Below are 22,312 nucleotides of genomic sequence, written 5' to 3'. Positions count from 1 at the left end.
GTACTGTCGTGCTATAGTACTCCATTGGGGAACATTTTCTTGCCTCAGTCTGATGCAGAAAAAGTTAACAATTGCATTTCTTGTGGGAAGCAAATACCTCATAAGGACTTCCATTCCTATTGTATTCCTTGCCTAGGCCCAGACCACGACATCACAGGTTGTCTGTTTTGCGCTAGGTTTAATAAACGCACTATTAAACACTGTTTTGACTTCGCACGGCATTACTTTGGTAGGAAATTTAATTATATCATGCCGTCGGAGCAGCCGACGACCGCAATTCATAAAAAACGCAAGGATAAGGACAGGCAGCCTAGGAATAAGCTAGATCCCCGAGGCCTCAGCTGGGCCTGTCGCCGGTTCTCCGGTTTTCAGTGAGGCGCCTACGCAGCCCCTGACGACCGCAGAGCTGGAACCCCAGACAGCTGCCGACTCCCAAGTGGAGTCTACTAGGCCGACGTAGCCATCTACCGACACCGGAGCAGAATTAGACACCGGTGCAGAGGAAACACCTTCGGTTGTAGAAGGTGTCTTCAGACCGACTACACTCACCATTAAATCTTATGCTAAGCTTAAAACTCCTTTAAAGCCTAAGAAAACTGTTCATCAGTCTACATGTCAAGGCCCCATGCCTAAGAAACAGATGCTTAAGATGGCTGAAGATTTAATTACCCTTATCAGAGGTTCCCATCCCCCTCCTGATAAAAGACCAAGACAAGAGGAGGATTATGCATCCTCTGACCAGGTTTCTCTCTCCTCAGATTCTACTGAGGAGCAGGATTACACTTTTCCACCTTATGAGGATTCTGATGCTGAAGACTGTATTCCCTCAGCATCTCCCCCTGAAGACTACTCCTTTGGGGAAACATTACATACCATGAGGGAACATTTCCACTGGGAAGGCCAGGATTACTCAGATTCTAAGAAAAGGATCCAAGAGTTCCTTTTATTACCCCAGCACAGACCTCTTGCTATCCCTCCTGTTTTAGCTATTGTGGATGATGTCTACTTGGAGTCTAGTTTAAATCCATACCCTCTACCTTCTGCTCCAGCCAAACCAGACAGATACAGAGTACCTGACTCTCACTAATTCCTTTATAAAAGCCCTATAGCTGACCCAGAAACCATTTCCCAGGGTCCTAAGGGAGCAAAAGCTTCTATGGCTAAAAATCCTGTGCCCTCTGAAAGAGATTCCAGAGCCCTAGATAGATGGGGAAAGAAAATATACACCTCTGCAACTCTGGCTATGAGAGCATTAAATTGCCAGTTTCACATGTTGAAATATCAACAATTCCTGATGTCTCAGTTAAAACAAAAAATGAGCTCACATTCAGAACAGCCTGAATTAAAGGAAATGCAGGATCTGTTGCATGCAGCTGAACAGGTGGGCAAGCATACTTTACAATGCGGATTTGATTCATTGGAAGCTTCCTGTAGAGCAGCTGTTACTGGCTCTGTCATTCGTAGACATGCTTGGTTAAAAGAGCAAACCCTCCCTGACCATGTCAAAGCAGAAGAGGTTTTAAAGAAAATGGGGGATAAGGCTAAATCTATGCAAACGGTCAAGGATTTCTTGCAGGTACAACCCCCTCGCTTCAGCAGAAATTGGCCAACAAAAAATTGGTCCTTTCCAGCTTCAGACAGATCACAGAGGGGCAAATACAGACGCCCAAGGGGCAGAGGTAATTCACAGAGCCCTTTCAAACCTCACCAATGGGGTTCTGCTACCCAGAAAGGAGGAGAAGACAGGCCCCAAGCTAGCAGAAGGCAGACACAATGACTCTATCCTCAAACTACCAAGCAAATCTCTCCTGGCAACACCCTTGGGAGGAAAACTAGCATTTTTTGCAGACAACTGGCACATCATCACAAAAGACAAATGGGTTCTAAACATTGTCTCTCAAGGATACAGATTCCACTTTCATACCTTACCAAGGATCAAAGGAATGCCAAACCTGCCACCAAATCAATGGGCAGAGGCACAAAAACAAATTGCAGCTCTCATGAACATGAGAGCCATTCAACAGGTACCTTCACAGGAGCAAGGACAAGGATTTTACTCAAGACTCTTCCTAGTTCCAAGAAAGGACAAAGCATGGAGAGACCCATTCTGGATCTTTTTCTGAACACCTATCTGCAAGTGCCAAAATTCAAGATGCTAACACTACAGCAGCTTCTTCCCATGCCGGGCAAGAATGCTTGGCTAGTTACTTTGGACCTCAAGGAGGCATACCTGCATGTCCCTATCAGACAAAATTGCAGAAGATACCTCCGCTTCATTGCAGGTTCAACGCATTATCAATTCTCTGCACTGCCCTTTGGCTTATCTACTACGCCCAGGGTCTTCACAAAATGCCTGGCACCAGTGATTGCATACTGCAGACAAAGAGGAATTCAAATATACCCATACCTGGATGACTGTCTTATTCAAGCAGAAAGCAATGACATTCTTTTACACCATCTGGCATTTGTCAAACACCTTCTAAGTTGCCTAGGTTACACAGTAAACGAAAAAAAATCAAAACTAGTGCCCTTACAAAACATAATATTCCTGGGTGCTAGCTTGAATACAATGGCCCAGATGGTTTATCTCACGCCAGACAAACAACGACAGCTGTTTCAATATTTCAAATTAATGGCAACAAAGACCCAACTCCCTGCAAGAAAAATTCTGCAGGCCTTGGGATTCATGGCATCTTGCATACTACTAATACCATTTGCAAAACTGCATATGAGGAAATTACAATGGTACCTGAAAAGTGTATGGACTCAGTACAGCCACAGCTTGGAAACAATGATTCCACTCATTCCCTGCCTTCAACAGGAGTTTCTATGGTGGGCACAGGCATGTCACCTCAACAAGGGTCAGTCTTTCACCTCACCCCCAGCCAGGCAAACTGTGACAATGGTTGCATCGGACTATGCCTGGGGAGCACACATGGTAGGACAGTGCATTCAGGGCAAATGGACTACAGATCAGAGACACCTGCATATAAATCAAAAATAAATGCTAGCAGTGCGGAATGCCCTAACAGCTTTCAAGGACCTTCTACACCCAGGACAACTACTAAGGACAGACAACACCACAGTTATGTGGTACATAAGCAAGGGGGCACACATTCCTACCCTCTATGCAAGCAAGCAATGACCTTGTGGAACACTGCATTGTTTTGCCAGGTTCAATTACAAGCACAATTCCTGCCAGGAAAGAAAAACACATTGGCAGACGACCTAAGCAGAAACATCATGGATCCACACGAATGGAAACTAGATCCACAAGTATTTGCAATGATAGCTCAAAAATGGGGCTGCCCAGACATAGATCTGTTTGCAAGCCCCCACAACCACCAACTTCAAAAATTTTGCACAAGGACCTTCCATCCACTAGCTTGGAAAGTGGATGCCCTCTCATTCAGTTGGAAAACATTAACAGTGTATGCCTTCCCTCCACTGCCTCTTATAGCAAAGCTACTGCTGAAAGTCAGATTAGAGAGGCCACAAATGATTCTCGTTGCACCAGACTGGCCACGGCAACATTGGTATCCAATTTTAAGGACCATGGCCCAGGGCCCACCATGGATTTTGCCACAAATTCCTCACCTGCTCACCCAGCAAGACAGTCTGATTCTACACAGCCAGCTCAAGACTTTAAACCTGGCTGCATGGCAAATTACCTAAACATCCAGCCAACACTTTTATCCAAAGCTGTTATGGATGTCATTCTGGAGGCCAGGAGGCCCAGCTCAGACAAATGGAAAAGATTTTGCGCCTGGAACCAGGCTAAAGGCCTAAATCCCCTGGAGCCGAACATTCCTCAGATTCTACAATATTTAACTGAGATGTTACACAAAGGACTTTCCTTTTCATCTATTAAGATCCACACCTCAGCAATTTCAGCTCATTACACCGGATCCTCCTTTATTTTCACATCCACTCCTAAGACAGTACCTCAGAGGGGCTAAGAACTTAAGACCGCCAAGGAGAGCTCCAACACCTACTTGGGATCTCAACTTTGTCCTGGAAAAGCTTACACTGCCGCCCTTTGAACCAGCTTTTTCAACTGATTTAAAATTTCTTTCATGGAAGACTGCCCTACTACTAGCAATAACCTCAGCTAGAAGAGTCTCAGAGCTATAGGCACTCATGGCAGTGGAACCTTTCCTCATTTTTCATCAAGACAGAGTTTCTCTACGAACTAATCCTTCCTTTATGCCAAAGGTGGTATCCAGTGTGGCCCTAAACCAAACCATTCACTTGCCCACCTTCTTCCCAAATCCCCAGAACACAGGAGAAAGACTCCTGCACTCTTTGGACATTCACAAGCAATTACGTTACTACTTGGATAAAACTAAGGCTTTCAGAAAAACTGACCAGCTCTTTGTAGCCTATGCTACAGGATCACAAGGAAAAGCTATCTCACAGCAGACCATTTCTAAATGGATAGGACATTGCATGCGTTTCTGCTACACACATCATGGGAAACCAGTACCTCCTAACATTAGGTCCAACTCCACCAGGGCTACAGCTACATCAGCAGCCTTTCTCAGGGGAGTGCCAACCAAGGATATTCTGGAAGCTGCGACTTGGAGTTCAGTGCACACCTTCACCAAACACGATCACTTACCTCTTTACTCTAAGACTAGAGCTGGTTTTGCCACTGCTGTTTTGCATTGCCTACTAGCTTCTTCTAACCCTGTTTGATCCACCTCCCCTCCTTAGCTCTGGGATTCAACCCAAGTGTGATGACTGCAGCAGGGTAACACGATGAAAGTAGTACAGTTTTATACCTACCATAAATGTAGATGTTTGAGTGTTCACCCTGCTTCAGTCCAGGTTACCCTCCCTCCATCCCCTCTGAACTAGCTGAACTTATCTCTACCACTTTATCCTATTGTACCTCTGTGGTGTATTTGCTTGTACCTTAGGGTTTTATTTATTTTTATATAGTCATATGTTTGTGTGTATGTATATATATATATATATATATATATATATATATATATATATATATAAATTTATTTATTTATTTATTTTTTTGCCTACCTTTTGGGGGCACCTGACATCTGGGGCAAGAAAAACTGAAGAAAATGGCATTGGATGCCTGTTATATACCCCTGGTGCACTGACGTCAGGGAAGAAGCGACAGCAAACGACGCCGGACCAAGACTTTGGAATTCGGGCTGACTGCAGGGACCGCCTGATGGCAGGATAACCCAAGTGTGATGACTGCAGCAGGGCGAACACTCGAACATCTGCATTTATGGTAGGTACAAAACTGTACTGTTTGGCTTACCAAGGCTGTGTTGGCAGTCCTCATTAGCATATGGATGAGGATGCTTGTATGCAGGGTAAGGCATAGTAGACCTTTACGTTGATATGGGACCATTCTTAGCCACCAGTGTACTAGTATAGCTGCCTGAACGATGGCTTCTTTGATTGGCTGTCACCCTTCAGGAAATTAATGGGCTAAATGATTGTGGATTGCTGGTGGTCAGCAGACAAGTGTGTATGGGGATAAAAATGGTACACAAAAGTTGGTCCAGTAATTGCTTTTGTGCCTCTGTAGCTTAAAGAATCCAGATTTCATTACATTTATAAAATGTATTGACTGTGGTAAAGGATAAAAGATAGATAGATCCTTGACATTGGGTTCAGTGCAAGTATTGTCACTTGAAGTCCTTTTTTCCACTTAGCTTTTATGGAATGCCTGTCCATTATCTTTGTGAGGGAGGCATGTTTAGTTTTTCGATTTGTGGAATGCTGTTTGATGGCTAATATGTAATTGGTTCTGAGTGCGTTAGTAAATGTATGTAAAAAATATATACGTGTGTGTATGTATGTATGTGTATACATATATATATATATATATATATATATATGTATGTGTATACATATATATATATATATATATATATATATATATATACATATATATATATATATATATATATATATATATATACATATAGAGAGAGAGAGATACACACACACACACACACACACACACACACACACACACACACACACACACACACACACTCTTGGATACGCTTTGTTGAAGAAATATGTATAAAATGAGTGTATATACTGTTGTACCATGTAGTACAACTGTTGCACCATGATAAGATTCAGATTCATAGCTTTATTTTGCTTGTGACTCATGAACTTTTCAGGAGACGCCATCTTTCCTGGTGGACTGCCTTCTGTACTCCAACTCCCTTTGCAAATTCATGGATTTATCACTGCTTTGTAGGTCATTTTGACTGGAATATACTGTCGTAAATGTAATGGAAGTCTGTCTGTATGGCATAAAATAGGCTTGGGGGAAGAGAGAAGGATTAGCGACTGGATCAGTAAGAAAAATAGAGACTATATCTGAGGTAGGTGGACTGATTGTGAGACCGTATGACTAGCCGTCAGTTGCAGCAAGCACAGAGGATAGTGAGTCAGACTACTCAACGTATGTAGCATTACTTTGTATAATGTCCCAGTAGCTAGTCTTATCTGCTTTGTAGTCTATATGTAAAGAGGATTCATCTCAAATGACAGCCAGGAAATGTGTAGCAATAAACCAGAGGAGGGAACACTAGGGGAAGAAAACAAGTAAACAGGAGGCTGTGATAGCTGACATAGCTGGTAGGAAAGATAGTAATATAAAGAGAAGGGGATGTGTGTAGGTAGGCAGCAAGAGTGTGGGTCTAGGGGGGTTGGTCATTAACTGATGTACTTGCAATACACCTTTTGTTATTCTTACCAAACACAAGAATACAAAGCCACCAGACAGACACATTAGGCTTGTTTCATATTCATCATCATCACCAACCTCCTGTTTCCCATTTGGATATATTCAGCAGTGATCTGTATGCCCAGCATAGGAAGTTTGTATAACTATGCAACTTAATGACATTAATCACCCCTTTAGTTCAGGTGTAGAGCCATTATGATTACAGTTTTATATCTTGACGGCTGTATTGTGCAAGTGTGAGTGAATCTCATTACCCCAAGAGGTTCAGGTTGTGTAAGAGGACACACTTGGTTATTTAATCCTTACTATCCTTGGCTGGGCCAGCTATTTCCAATTAAACCCCATTTAATAGTGGTGTAATTGAGAAACAATACTTTTACACTGGTAGCTGCTTGTCTGACAAATTGTTTATCATTAATCCAGGGGGAAAAAGGAACTCCCAGTTATAAATAAATGTCATCCAAGTAGGTAGTTTATTGTATTCCTTTTTGTTAAAGTTTTCATATTTCCTTTTTACTTTCCCTTCTCTGTGCAGCCTCACAGCACTTAAAAACTGTTGTTAAATTTTTATTATACAACAACCCCTCATTAATATTCAAAAATGTGCACGCTGATTGGTCAGAGTGCACTTTGTAAATCAGAGTAATAGTAATGGGAAAAAGCTCCGGTCGTCCGTACTTTTTCCATTACTATAACTCTTTTTTTACAGCAACGGAGAACGCAAGATCTCCGTTGCTTCACACTGTCTCACTATGTTAACGAGTTTAACAAAGCGAGACAACTTTAAAAAGCAACGGAGATTATCCGTTGCTTTTTATGTCTCACTATGTTAAACTCCTTTAACATAGTGAGACAGTTTGTAAAAAGCAATGGAGATCTTGCTTTCTCCATTGCTTTTGCCCACAGCTCTGATGTACCGTGTAGGCATATGCATGCGCAGTACATCAGAACTGCCGCAGAATACCAGACAGCTGTGGAAGGGCAGCAAGGAGGCATTATACAATGCCTCATTCCCTCCAGTACAGCTCTTTTGATTGTGCACCTTTAACTCCTAGTGGGCGTGGCTTGAGTCTTTAAAAAATAAAGTTATCACCTTACAATTCTAACAAATACTCATTGACATAGGTCAAATATCAATACACTTGTGTTTGCCATCATGTATGCTTCAAGATAAAATATTCTGATACCTCGTATAGGGCATGGTTTTGGAATTATTAATGCAAATATGAACAAGCAATATTTGACGCCTAGAGGAGCAGTAGGAGGTAACTGTAGATGCACCTGGAGGCGTCACTCGGATGCAAGGAGTTAAGAAAAGTAATTATTTTTTTTTCTTAAATAATGTCATTGTATAATAGCAATAAACCCACTTCTAATGCTGGATTTACCCACGGTTGGCTTTGTTTGGCCACTCTGGCTTCGCCCTCGTGACCAAACCACACCAACCGTGGGTAAAAAAGACACTCTATACCAGTGCATTCAGTATGGATACCACCCTCCCCAAACACACGCACATGCACACACAGCCTGAAGGGAGTGGGTGCTTTTGCCATCATGTTCTGCATCATCTGTATGGGGATGGTTTGACTAATGTGATGTCATGTTTGCCCTATAATTATTTGCAGAATCACAAAAGAGATCATTGAAAATGAGTGAAAGAAAGTTAGCATTGATATCCCTTATTCAGCTTGAAACAGCAGTGTAGTAGGAGATTTATAATGTCCAGGGGGTTGGTTTTAGAGGGGCTTTGCCTCCCAAAGAAAACTGCTTTTAGCACTTTTTTGTTTAGTTATGTTTCGTTGTTTGACTACAACCCAGCCTTCTTTTAGCAATGTTTTTTTTTTTTTAATTATGGTTTTTGACCACAAGCCAACCTCTGCAGTGCATTCTTTTACATATCTGGAGCTTAGATCAGAGGGTAAACCTAAAATCTTTTTTAATAAGGCATCTTCATTTAATGCTAGTAGTGTAACTTTATTTATTTTATTGACATTTGATTACTGGGGAAAGTCCGACTGGGTAGGAGCCCATTTTCAGCGGAAGCCTGGGGAGAAAAACTCCAGAGTATTACAAAACATTTTAAGAATAATAATATGACAGTCTTTAAAAATAATACAACAACAAAAAAGAAAGCAAATACAGTTTAAATAATTATACCAAAATTAGACATAATATGAAAACATTGATTAAGAACAAATACAGGTTATATGGCAATGATTTATAGTTAGAGAAATTTCAGCCAGTTTACAAGAAAGTAAAGGTAAGTTAGTATAATATAAAGATGAACTGAATTGCAATTGTAAGTGAAAGAAAAGTAAACTTCAGGTATAGTTAGGGAGAAAGCAAGGAAGACAAATTGATAGAAGTAAGAGTGAGTGAAGAAGGGAGAGTAAGGAGATGCAAAATGTGCATAGGTGTTTGTCTGCATTCATGGCTATAGTTTATCCTAGTGTTGAGCAAGAACAGATACTGCGTTTGGCTAGGAAGTCTTTCAGAATGGTTTTAAAGAATGGGATGGAGGGGATTGACCTTATGGATTGAGATAAGGAGTTCCAGGCCTTAGCAACATGGTACAAGTACAGAAGATGTCCAGCAATTTTAATAGGTTTGTGGACAGACAGGAGATATTGGTCAGTTGGAATGTTATGACCAACTAGGAACATGGTTGTGTAGAATGTTATTTAGTCCTGGACAAGCAGATGGATTCTGGATAATTTTGCAAGTGGTAAGAAGCTGTGTATATGTTAGTTGATGGAGGGGGGGTAGTTCTAACCAATTTAGACTTTTTAGTGCCACACAGTGGTGGGTTCTGAAAGGGGTACTTGATGCAAATTAAGCAACTTTGTTAAGTCATTGCTAAGGGTTTTGGTTTTTGTAATGGCTGAAGATTAGTAAGGATAGGAGCACCATAAGGAAATGTGGGGAGGAGTTAAATAGTGGCAAGTACAGCTTTAGTTGTGTCTGTGAGAAAGTTTTTGGCTCTATAAAGGATCCCTAGTTTTGATGAGTTTTCTCGTGCAATTTTGTATATGCAGGTTGAATTTAAGATCATCATCCCTAATAATTGTCTACGAGAAGTGACTTCACTGGTTGTATTATCTGGAGAGAGAGAACTAAATTTGGTCTTTTCTTGGGAGAGGGATTTGAGGGGTATTTGGGGGGAAAGTCGTTTTTTTTGGGGGGGGGGGGTTGAGCTTAATTCTGAGTTTCAAAGCCATGTTTCTGTTATTAACGCTTCCTTAGTAACTTTTGGAGATGTGTCATGTTGTTAGATGTGAAAATAAGTATGTTGTCATCTGCATACTGTATTAGGGAGACCTGTTTTGTGGATGTGTGGAGAGTGTTGGTGAGTATGTTAAAGATGAGGAGACCAAGGATAGAGCCTTGTGGTACACCGGTGGTGACTGGGAGGTATGGAGAGAGGGTGGAGTGCCATTGATACCTACTGGATAGGTAACATTTCAATTACAGGAGGGTGGGCTGTGAGAGACTTAATGAGGATATTTGAAGTAGAAGTATGCTGTGACAAACTATGTGGAAAGCTTTAGACAAGTCTAGAAATAAGGAGGAGACTAGTTTGCCATTATCTTTAGCTTTATTGACATAATCTGTATAGGTTAGAAGTGCAGTGTTATTACTCTGGGAAGGATGGAAGCCATGTTGTGTGGGGGATAGGAGTTCTTCCTGCAGGAAATAGTTTAGAAATTGTTTTTGAATACAAATTTCAAGTATTTTGGAGAGGGGGAATAAGGTTGCTATAGGTCTAAAGTTAGTGATGTCTGTTGAATTTCCTTCTTTGTGCAGAGGGATAATGTGTGACTTTTTCCAGAGAAAGTGAACGTGAGATTCCTTGACTGACCTGCTTATAAGGATTGAGACAGGGAAGGCACTGCTCTTGGCTGCTGTTTTAAGGTATTTGCTTGGAAGGTCATCAGCTAAAGTCGAGCATGGATTGAGTTTGAGTAGTTTTAAATAGGTTGCTGGCACAGGTTTGAAGGTGAAAGCGGATATAGTGATACATGGCTACTGTTGGTGAATCCTTGGCTAGTGATGCTGTACTACCTGTGAAGTAATAGTTGAATTGTATTGTGGTTTTGAGTGATGAGTTATTGGGAGAAGGGTTAGGGTAGAATTTATGGCCAGGATGGCAGATTTCTTTAATGTCTGTCCAGAATTTTTTAGGGTTGTGTTTACTATTATTCTGAAAGTTTTTATAGTATACTACGAAGCATTCTGCAGGTTTCAAGATACTGTGGTGTTTTATATTTTTGTCATTCTATTCATGCTTTTTCTCTCCTTCATCTGTTCTTTTTTTGGATAGCCAAATTGCATCATTTGTTTTTAGTCTTTCTTCTAGGAGGTGCAAGGCTATTTAGGATATTCAGGAAAGTTGAATTAATTTACAGCATCATCTAAGGGGAGGATTTAATTTCAGGAAAGTTATAAGAAGTTCTGCTGAAATTTATTTTTATATCGGTTTGTTGTAAGGGAAAATGTGATAGTTGCTGGGAAATACTAAAGTAGTATCACCAGCTTTCCTCTTTATATGGTCATTACGGATGACATTATAGCAGGAAGGTGTAATTTCGGAGTCATTTATGTTGGGATTAAGCCAAGTTTCATTTACAGTAAGACTTGTCAGGCTTATGTTCAATGCATATTTTACCGAGACTATCTTGGCACTTTCCAAGAATCAAAACCCTTCTACTAACTCAGTTAATTCTCTACAAGTCAAAAATAAAACCATATTCTCGCTGCAACCAGTACCAACAAATACACTCAAAAAATGCTTAAGAATCTAAAGCCAACCACTCTAGCTGCAGACAACGTACCAGCTGATTTCCTAAAACTAACCACTGAAGGTATTGCCTATCCAGTAGCCATTCTTATTACTGGATGCTTAGAAGAACACTAAGTCCCTAACATATGGAAACCCTCCCATATTATGCCACTTCATAAAGGAGGCCCATCAACTAATCTCTGTAACTATCGTCCAGTTGCAATCCTAACACCACTGACTAAGATCCTAGAAAGTCCTTCACAAACAAATCACAGACTACCTGCATAACAACAAACTACTAACCGATACCCAGCATGACTTCTGACCATGTCATAGCATGACTACTGCATTAGTGATATTTACTAACACAATCAACCTCCACAGAAACAATAGTAATTACATATCCTCTGTCTTCTTAGACCTGTCAAAAGCCTTTGATATGGTCTCACATAATAAACTTGTAAATGTCCTGTCTGACATTAACCAGTCCACCCTTGCCTGGTTCCAGGACTACCTAACTGGTCGGCAGCAAGCTGTACATTGGCAGCAAACATTATCACCCCTTCTGCCTGTTACATTAGGTGTTTCACAAGGCTCAATCTTATGCACTCTCTCAGTATTCACTAATAATCTACACACTTCAACCCCGCAAGCATAATTTTTTCAGTTTTCAGATGCCTCAACAGTCATATGTGTTGCTACTACTATTGAGGAGCTTCAAAAACTAACTCAACAATCCTTCCTAGCAGTAGTGACTTGGCTAACAAACTCCCAATTAAGTCTGACCCCCCCCCCAAAAAAAAAAAAAAAACATGATATTCTAACTCGCATGTCCACAAACTCATTTAACATTATTTCATTAGATAATACAAGCATTTCCCCCTTCTCTTCACACCAAGCTGTTAGGAGTAGAAATTGACTGCAACATGAGATTTGATGTCCACAAACAATAAAAAAGTACATAAAAAAACTTGGAACACTATATAAGAACAAACACTACTTCACAAGTGTTACTAAAGCTACAGATGTTATGTGATCCTATCTCGCCTACATTCAGTACTGATGGGCTCGGAGCTGATCCCTCGGCTCCGACTTGGCACGCTATGCTATAGAGCGAAGCCTCTTATTGGCTGAGCTATTTCTTATCCCAGGATGCACCACCACTAATCCCCCAGATCTCGTTTGCCGCTTACAAGCTAGGATGTGGTCTCAAACTTGGCTGAGCTAAGTACTGTTTTCTTCAAAGTTTCCTGTCAGGAATTTTGCTATTTTTTACCCCAAAAGCTGTTTTAACAGCTATTGTTGTTGTACGAGTGGTTTTTGATAACTTTTGTTGAGAAAAATTGTGTTTTGGGTTAAGGGAAGGTTTCCCGTTTAAGTTAGAGGGGCCTTCCCCTATTCTTATCTAGCATCTTTTATTTTTTCAGGAGGTCAAGTACCTGCTTAAGTTAGAGGGTCTTGACCCTCCGTTTCAGTGATTTTTGTCCTGATATTGTGTTTTGTTCTGACATTGTGTATTGTCTTGTGTAAAAAAAAAAAAAAATGGTTTTCAGTTTTCCTTGTGGTAAAATCCTTCACTAAACAGCTACTTTAACTTGTTTTTTTAGTGACCTGTTAGTCAGCATGTCTAAGGAACATAGACTCTCTGGGTTTAAAAAGCGCGCGAGGTGTGGTTACAAAATGTTGATAACTGACCACTCCTCGTGCGTATATTGTTTAGGCCAAGCACCTACAGGAGTCCTGTAGCGTGTGTCACGCCTTTTCTTCTAGAGTCCTCCAAGAGAGGAAGAATAAATTAATATTAAAAGGGCTGATTAAACCCTCCTTCGAGGAGGCCTTATCTTCCTCTTCCTCTCCTACCAAGAAGAATAAAGCATCGGCTCCGACCAGTCTGTCGGAACCGACTGCCAAAAAACCTAGGCAGGCTTCTCCATCGGCTCCACGGACTTCGGAGCCGAGGGTGGAACGGTCTGCCTTGATGCCTCCAGTCTCGACCCCTCTGGTTTCGGAGCCGAGGACTGGGGCATCGAGAGGCGGGTCACCTTCATCGGCTCCACTGATTTTGGAGCCGATGAGGGTTGCCGGCTCAGACTCATCCCCTTCGGCGCCGAAGTACTCATCGGCACCGAGGGAAATTGTTTTGAGGTCTCCCTCGGAACCAATAGTAGTCGAATCCATTCGGAGCCGGTCCCCTAGTCCTATGGAGCCAATGGAGAAGTCAGTTCGGACCCGATCGGTGTCATCTAGATCCTCCAAGATGTCTGATTCGGACATCGACAGGGTGCTCCTAAGACTTTTCCAGTCTCCGGTGTTTCAAAAATTAGTTTCGGCTCCGGCCCATTCGGCCTCGGAGCCGATGGTCCACCCTGTTGTTATGGTTCCTCCTCCAACAGCCTCGGAACCGTTGGAGCCGGTGCTGGTGGAGCCTTTGGAGGTTTTTGGGTCGGGCCCGACCCTTACTCCAACCCCGGCTCTCGAGTCGGAGTTCGGTACGCAGACTTCCTCTGTCGGCCCCGGGGGGGATGCTTCGGGACTGATGTTTTCGGTCCCAAGCCTTCCTCTCAGTGCGTCGGCTGCAGGGGTACCATCTACCGTTGTGGCCATGGAGGTGGGACCTTCCCAGGATTCTGGTGGCCCCGCCTTCAGGGCCATGAGGAGTGCGTTAGCCAAATCTTCTTTGGCTACCTCCACGGTCTCCCCAGCACCTTCCCTGCATATGGAGACTGGGTCTTTGGCAGTCCCCCTGTCCTTAGACAGCAGAGCCCCGGGGCCTGAGGTTACCCCCACTGGGGGTTCCCCCCCTCCTGGAGGTCCCTCTGAAGCTTCTTCGGAGGAACCCCCCAGGAAAAGATCGTGCAAGAGGAAGCACGTTGACTCCCCCGATGAGTCTCTCACATCAGACACTGATCTTGATGATGCAGAGGGGTCCCCTAAGTCATCCTCATATGATGTCTCCTTTGCAGACATCCTGGAAGCCCTTAAACAACGAGGCGGCTGGCAATCCAAACCCCTTTCTGCTGATGAGTCGGTGTTCCTTAAGGCCTTCGGGGCTCAGCCCTCTGCCTCCTGGGTGTCTCCGCCCTTCGACGAGCTCCTAGATTTAATCTGTCGAAGGGCGTGGGAACACCCAGACTTTGTGGAACCGGTGCCTGCTTGTCCAAATAAATTCCTGTCAGCACCCCCAGAAAAGGAGTTTTTGACGAAAGGTGTGGCTGTAGATGCCTTGGTGGTGGCATCTGCTACCCAGCAAGATGTAGCAGAGGCTTCGACGTCCGTCCATCCTCCTAATAAGGAGTCTAGGAGCATGGATCGGTATGGTAAGCGCACCCTAAGTTCAGCGGCCTTTACTTTAAGGTCCCTGAACTATCTAACCAGATTTCAGAGGGATCTGATTAAGGAACTTTCAGATACCCTCTTGGGTAACCTGCCTGAGCAGCTGGCCCAGATGGTTGGCTCTCAGCTGGCTACGCTGTCGTCCATATCAAAATCATCCATGAGGCTCATTTCTTATGCAGCCCGAAGGCGAGGGCCCGGGTACAGGCATTGCTCTCGAGGCAAGCCTGGCTCTGCCTGTGTCATTTCTGGAGGCCTTTAAGTCTTCCTTTGCCGGCCTTTGATGGGTCCTCTTTGTTTGGACCCAAGGTAAAGGACACATTGACCCGCTGCAGCAAGAAGGTAAGACTTTGACTGCCGTAGGCATGATTTTCCACTCCCTTTCGGCCTTACCCCAAGGCTAAAGAGGAGGGAAAATGTGGTTCCGTAGATCTCAGAAGTCTTACCCCTCAGTAGGGATCCCCTTCTAGAGGCAGGAGGGAAATTCTTCTGGAAGACGCCGTCCCAGAGGCGGCAGAGGCCCGCAACACTGGAGACCGCGAGTCCTTTCGTGGCTCTTCAGCCTTTCACAGTCCCTGAGGGATTGCCCGACTGTGCAGCTCGAGCCAGTCGGGGTTTTTCGAGGCACCTAAAAGCCTGGGAAGGTATCACTCAGGACCGATGGGTGCTTCTTATCGCCGGAGGTTACGCCATCCCATTCTCTCTCCCACCTCAGTCCAAAAATCCCGGACCCGCCACCCAGTCAAATTGCAGCCTCAGAAGTTTCAAAGCTGCTGCAAAGGAGTCATCCAACTGGTCCCCAGACCAGATCGGATTAGGGACTTACTCAAGATTCTTTTTAGTGCCAAAAGACCGGGGACTTGAGGCCCATTTTGGATCTCAGCATTCTAAACCGTTCAGTCAAAAGTCCAAGTTCGAATGGTCACCCTACAATCCATTCTCCCACTGCTGGAGAAAGGTGTTTGGATGTGCTCCATAGATCTCAAGGACGCTTATTACCATATCATGGTACATCAAGCGTCCAGGAGACATCTGCGCTTCAGCCTAGGAGACAGTCATTTTCAGTTCAGCGCTGCCCTTTGGTCTCACCACAGCCCCCAGGGTGTTCACCAAATGTTTGGCAGTGTGACTGCTCACCTGAGAAGTCTAGGATTCCAGGTGTTTCCGTATCTAGACGACTGGCTCCTAACTGCCACCTCCAAGCATCTACTATTGCGGAGCCTACAAGCCACGATATCACTGGGTACTTCCCTTGGAATCACCTTCAATTGGCCAAAGTCTGTGTTGCTGCCATCTCAATGCATAAGATTCATCGGAGTAGAGATAGACTCAAACCGAATGCGGGTCTATCTACCTACAGAAAGGATACAAACCATACAGGCTCAAGTTCGAGCCTTACTTCCCAGATCCAAAGCCCCAGCCAGAATGGTCCTGCAGCTATTGGGTTCTATGTCCGCCATGGTTCTTCTAGTTCCCCTAGCAAGGTTGCACATGAGAATTCTCCAGTGGCTTCTTTCAACTCAGTGGTCCTTTCAAGGTCTCCCTCTCAGTCACCTCATTTGGATCACGGAAACCTGCAAACAGGACCTTCGCTGGTGGCTGGTGCCCTCCAATCTGGATCAGGGACGACCCTTTGTTCCACCTCCTCCTGTGGCCACTTTGACTACGGACGCCTCCCAGATGGGGTGGGGGGGGCATTCCCTGGGCAGGTCAGTCCAAGGCAAATGGCATTCGGAAGAGACCTTACTTCATATCAACATCTTAGAAATGAGGGCGGTGCTTCTGTCCCTACAAGCCCTTCACGATTACCTCCCTCAGGGCGTAATTGCCGTTCACTCCGACAACATGTCAGTTGTCTGGTACCTGAACAAGCAGGGAGGGACCAGATCCTACCCCCTTTGCAGAGAGGCCATGAGAGTTTGGGAATGGGCAGTGTCGACCAAACATTTTCTAGTGGCGACTCATATCCCGGGCAAGTCCAATGTGATAGCCGACAGACTGAGCAGAACTATCCTCTCTCCACACGAGTGGTCTCTGTACATTATGGTTGCAAATCAGATTTTCAGCAAATGGGGAATTCCTTGTTGCGACCTCTTCGCAACTCCGCTGAATGCGAATTGCAAAAAGTTCTTCTCCCTCACCCCAGCTCTGGGGGAGAGCCCTATGGACGCACTAGCCCATCCGTGACCCACCGGCTTGCTATATGCTTTTCCCCCAGTTCATCTCCTTCCCAGAGTGATCCAAAAGGCGTCTCACTTGGGGAGCAAAATGATCTTAGTTGCTCCTTACTGGCCTCGTCAGGTATGGTTCCCCTATCTTCGGAAATATGCACTGGAAGGTCCATGGTTCCTGGATCAGATCCCAGACCTATTGGTTCATCAGTCGAGACTACTCCACCAGTCCCTACACACCTTAAAATTGACGGCTTGGCTCCTCCTCTTCCGACTATAGTCAGGAATCATACCTTAGATCCGGAAGTTGTACACATTTTATCCTTGGCCCACAAGTCTGCTACGAAGAAATTGTATTCTAGCAAATGGAAGAGATTTGCTATTTGGGCTCAACTCCGGGGTCTGGATCCCATCACTATTCCCGTATCAGAAGTACTGAAATTTCTAACTTCCCTTTTCAATCCAGGCTCTTCAGTCTCTACCATCAAGGTTCAATTGGCAGCTATTTCCAATTTTCACGAATCTATAAACCCACCTTTAATGACCAACAGATTGTGTAAGACCCTCTTGAAAGGTGCTGCACTTTTACGACCTCCGATTTCTCATCCTGCTCCTCCATGGGATCTCGATGTGGTGTTACGTGCCTTAACTTCCTCCCCCTTCGAACCGGCAGCAACGTGATTTAAAATTTCTATCGTGGAAAACTGCCTTTCTGGTGGCGATTACTTCTGCTAGAAGCGTTTCAGACCTTCAAGCTTTGTCTGTAAAACCTCCGTATTTGGTTTTTCACAAAGATAGAGTATCTCTCAGGCCAAATCCATCCTTTGTCCCTAAGGTTTGTTCCAGTTTTTGCCTACAACAGTCATTAGAACTTCCAGTCTTCTTTCCGAAGTATTCAAACAAAGCGGAATACATATTCCACACATTAGATGTCCACAGGCAATTGCGTTTTTATTTAGATAGGACCAAACAAACAAGGAAAACAGATCAATTGTTTGTATCCTTTTTGGATAATAAATTGGGCAAAGCCGTCACAAAGGTCACTATTGCCAAATGGATCAGGGACTGTATTACTCAAGCTTATTCCTCTTCTAATAAAGAGATTCGACCTCTGTCAAAGCTCATTCTACAAGAGCTATGGCTACTTCAATAGCATTCCATTCTAAGCTTGCCATTAGTGACATTTGTGCTGCGACTCGTGGTCCTCCCCGCACACTTTCATTTCTCACTACAAATTGGATGTGGCATCTAGAGGACGAGCTTCATTTGGTTCCACAGTGCTCAGGAGTGTTTTCCAGTGAGCCACCCAGGATTTAGGTGCTAGGGCTGTCCCATCAGTACTGAATGTAAGATAGGATCACATAACATATTTTAGTTATGTACTTACCATAACTTTAGATGTTTGGGATCCATCTCTACATTCTAATAACCCACCCTCCTTCCCCCTTCCTTGGAGATCAGAGGATATCAGAAGGTCCGAATCCTGTTGTTTCATCTTGAAACATCTGGCAATGTTATATAAACAAGTTGTGTATGTGTGCATGAATGCGGACAAACAAGATCTGGGGGATTAGTGGTGGTGCATCCTGGGATAAGAAATAGCTCAGCCAATAAGAGGCTTTGCTCTATAGCATAGCGTGCCGAGTCTGAGCCGAGGGATCGGCTCCGAGCCCATCAGTACTGAATGTAGGCGAGATGGATCCCAAACATCTAAAGTTATGGTAAGTACATAACTAAAAGTTACCCAATCTCATTTGATGTCTGTTCTGTTGTATGCATCCCCCATACTCTCAAACCTAAGAAAATCTGAACTACTAAAATTTGAAACCTGTTAAATAAAATCACCAGATACACCGCCAATTCCTTATCAATATCTCACCTCTGTATTGCACTTAAAAAGGTTAATTGGCTGGAACTCCCTCAACCTCTGCTCTATAATCAGCTAACCATGGCCCACAAGATATTCTGTCAAGGCAAGAAAACGCCTGCTTTACAAAATATACTGCTGCCACACTCTAGTACCAGAACTTTATGCTCCACTAACAATACAGCCAAAAACTTTGCTGGAGAATCCCTTTTCTCTAACTTCACAGGCAAAGTCTGGAATTCACTACCATATGAAATTTCATCTATCTCAGCCCTGTCTCATTTAAAAAAAAAATGCTAAAAACTCACTCACACAACAAGTGGCTGTGCCCTTGCTCTACACCTGACTAAACCTTCTCTCTTTGAAGATTTTAATTACCTCCTGTACTCTTACTAACACTAAATTGGTTGCGTTAACTTAGATTACAAACATTGACCTTAATATTAATTGTGTAAATGGTCGTATGCATGTAAAGTGTGTCAAAATTTTATCTTTACATGATAACCACTTCTCTTAATTAACATATGTCTACCTGATTGCTAACTCATCAAACTAGAAGCTGTGACTAAGTCATCTAATTCCTCTCTTATAGTTTACATGTTATATTGTGAAATTGATTATTATACAATCAATACGTAATCAGTATGATTATATCATTGTTTAAATGTTATATTGTATTACTGTTTGTTACATGTGGAGTTTTGTTCCAGGGCCTCCGTTGAAAAAGGACATATGTCCTGTCAGACTTTCCTGGTAACCAGATGTAAAATAAAATAAATGAAATGTTGAGTAATCCAGGCATGTAGTTCAGCAATTTTATTTCTGTGGTTCTAACATTTATGGCAGCAAAAGTTAGATTACTGAAGTTGGGGGTTGACCGTTGTAGGGTTAGAGCAGTGTGTGGAAGAGAATAGTCTTTATGTTCATTGTGATAGGTGGGGCCAGGATTACAGTGAATGTCTCCTTCTAGAAGGATTTTAGTATATTGGGGAATTATTGATACTTCTTTTTTGGAGAGTATTTTTCCACCTAATTTTTTTTTTTGGTTGGAGTTGAAATGGAGTTAATCAGTCTAAATTTGGAGTAAATCTTGTGATGCATGGAGAAAGTATGACTTGGTGGTTGGCACAGAGTGGGAGATATGTTAACAGTTATTATATAGTCATAGTAGGATGAACAGTGGCCCAGTAGCAGCAGAAGAATAGAGGATAAATTGAGTAGCAGTATGATTAAGTAAAGGCATGTACATGTTATAGTTGGCAGGAAGTGGGGAAGTAGGGATCAAGAGGGAAAAAGAAGTTGTGGGGTACAAGAATATTTAGTGGTGATAGTCTGAAAGCTGATAGGGTGGCCACGGTGGTGCAGTTGTTAGCATTGTCACCTCACAGCAAGAGGTTCTCCGGTTCGATCCTCGGCTGGGGTGCCTTCTGTGTGGATTCTGCATGTCCTCCCTGTTGCCACGTGGGTTTCCTCCGGGTGCTCCGGTTTCCTCCCACATCCCAAAGACATGCTGCAGGTGGATTGGACACTCTAAATTGGCCCTAGGTGTGAGTGCGCGTGTGTGTGCCTTCTGTGGAAGGTTGGACGCCGGGCTGGCAACTTGACACTAAAACTCCACTGCCAATCATGAGCGGACAGGTGATCAGCTGTGGCGACCCCTAGCCGAAAGAAGAAGAAGAAGAGTCTGAAAGCTGACAGTGGGTGGGTAGGAAAGAAGCATTTTCTATGAAGGAAGAGTGTTAGGCTGTCCTAGTATCCTTTCTGGAGTTTAAGGAATAGGGAGGTTTAAAAGGCTAGCGTTTGAGAATGTATGTAAAATAGGAAGAAGTGAGGGTTTATTTCGGAAATTTAGAAGATACAATGTAGAATAGATGGGTACTGTTAGGGAGGGGTGTGACTATGAATGTATATTAAAGCACAGTAGTATGGGAGGGAGAAATATAGTTGGGAATGGTGCTAGATTATTAAATGGAAGTTGAGAATTAGGTAAAAACCAACAGGAGTGCTTGTATGATAGTAGTAAGGTTGTTTAGAAGGGTTATGGAATAGGAGTCACAAGTGTAACGTGGGTGCCAGACGTGTACTCTAATAAGTATAACCTTACTGTGACTTTGCCTCAGAATCCAGAACAGAGATAGATCAAGTCATAAAATAATGCAAAAAGCCTGAAACTCAAATGACTGAGAAAGATAATTGTTAAACAGTAATATAACTATAACTGGAAAAACATATCGATTTACAAAATTTTGTATGCATTATGTAGTCTGCTAATTGGGATTAGGATGCCAGTTATACTTGCAGCAGGTGAGTGCACTGTAATTCATCACAGATGCGTACAAGTTCATGACAAGTTAGACGACTGTATGTATAACAGTGTTAACTATTCTCTTGTGTGCTGGCACTCGATGCACTTGATGCTAATAACTACGTAATGCCCTGGGCTGTGACAGAAAAAGTCCATCTGGATTACTCTGACTGCTCATGGAGTCAATTATCTAAGAAAAATAACATGTTATAGATGAGTAGACTTGCAGAAACAATATTATTGATAATTTTCCGTACTTGCAGAAACAAGATTATTGATGATTTTATGTTTTCCATATTAGGTGCATATGCACAACCTGGTGCACGTGAAAACATTGCGTACCTCACACATACTGAAAGGCGGAAGGACTTCCAGTATGAGGCAATGCAAGAGCGCAGGGAAGCGGAGAGTGTAGCTCAACGTGGAATTGGAGTATCTTCTGTCTCTGTACCCATGAACTTCAAAGATTTAATCCAAACAAAAGCAGAAGAGCACAATATTGTATTCATGCCTCTTATGGGCAAACGGCATGAAGGAAAACAGCTATATACATTTGGACGCATTGTTATTTATATAGATAGAGGAGTTGTGTTTGTTCAGGGAGAAAAAACATGGGTGCCAACCTCCCTCCAGAGTTTAATTGATATGGCAAAATAATGGTGCTGTTTATATTGTATATGTTGTGTAATTGTACCAGTGCTGTGTTTTTCTGTAAAATGATTAAATAAATCTGAATTAGATTTTTATTTGAAAAAAAAAAAACTGTACAGAAAGCATTTCATTTTTAAAGAGATGCTTTACTCGCAGTCAGAAGAGCTATATAGCTGTATCTTTTTATCTTGAATCAGTAAATATCTTTCTTTATAAGTAAAACTTCTTCCTGAGTTATTTAACATAAATATTCTAAGGCAGTACTTTGTTGCTGAGTACATTTTAGATGAGGCACTTTTATAAATGGTAATACAGTGGTTTCATTTTCCCAGGATGCATTATGCAGCAGTGGAGTTTGAATTATCTAGTGTGTAAAGCAGATGGAGCAAGGAAAGGTATGTTGAGCTCTGGTAAGAAGATGTCCGTGTTCGATAACTGTAGACCTGTGTGCCACATGCTTTGA

General features: G+C 42.9%; 1 protein-coding gene across 1 annotated transcript in view; it reads left to right on the top strand.

Annotated features, from left to right (window-relative positions):
* TFIP11 (tuftelin interacting protein 11) overlaps nucleotides 1–22,071 on the top strand; it is a 725,612-nt gene extending 703,541 nt beyond the window's left edge. The window contains exon 13 of the mRNA XM_044068282.1: nucleotides 21,500–22,071. Coding sequence (XP_043924217.1) covers nucleotides 21,500–21,855 — 356 coding nt within the window. The 3' untranslated portion in view covers nucleotides 21,856–22,071. The remainder of the gene's footprint in view (nucleotides 1–21,499) is intronic.
* The last annotated feature ends 241 nt before the right edge of the window (nucleotides 22,072–22,312 follow it).

Source organism: Protopterus annectens, chromosome 4.part0 (assembly GCF_019279795.1).
Source record: "Protopterus annectens isolate FY-2018-M chromosome 4.part0, PAN1.0, whole genome shotgun sequence".
Classification (NCBI taxonomy): domain Eukaryota; kingdom Metazoa; phylum Chordata; order Ceratodontiformes; family Protopteridae; genus Protopterus; species Protopterus annectens.
This window is presented reverse-complemented; position numbering and strand designations above follow the sequence as displayed.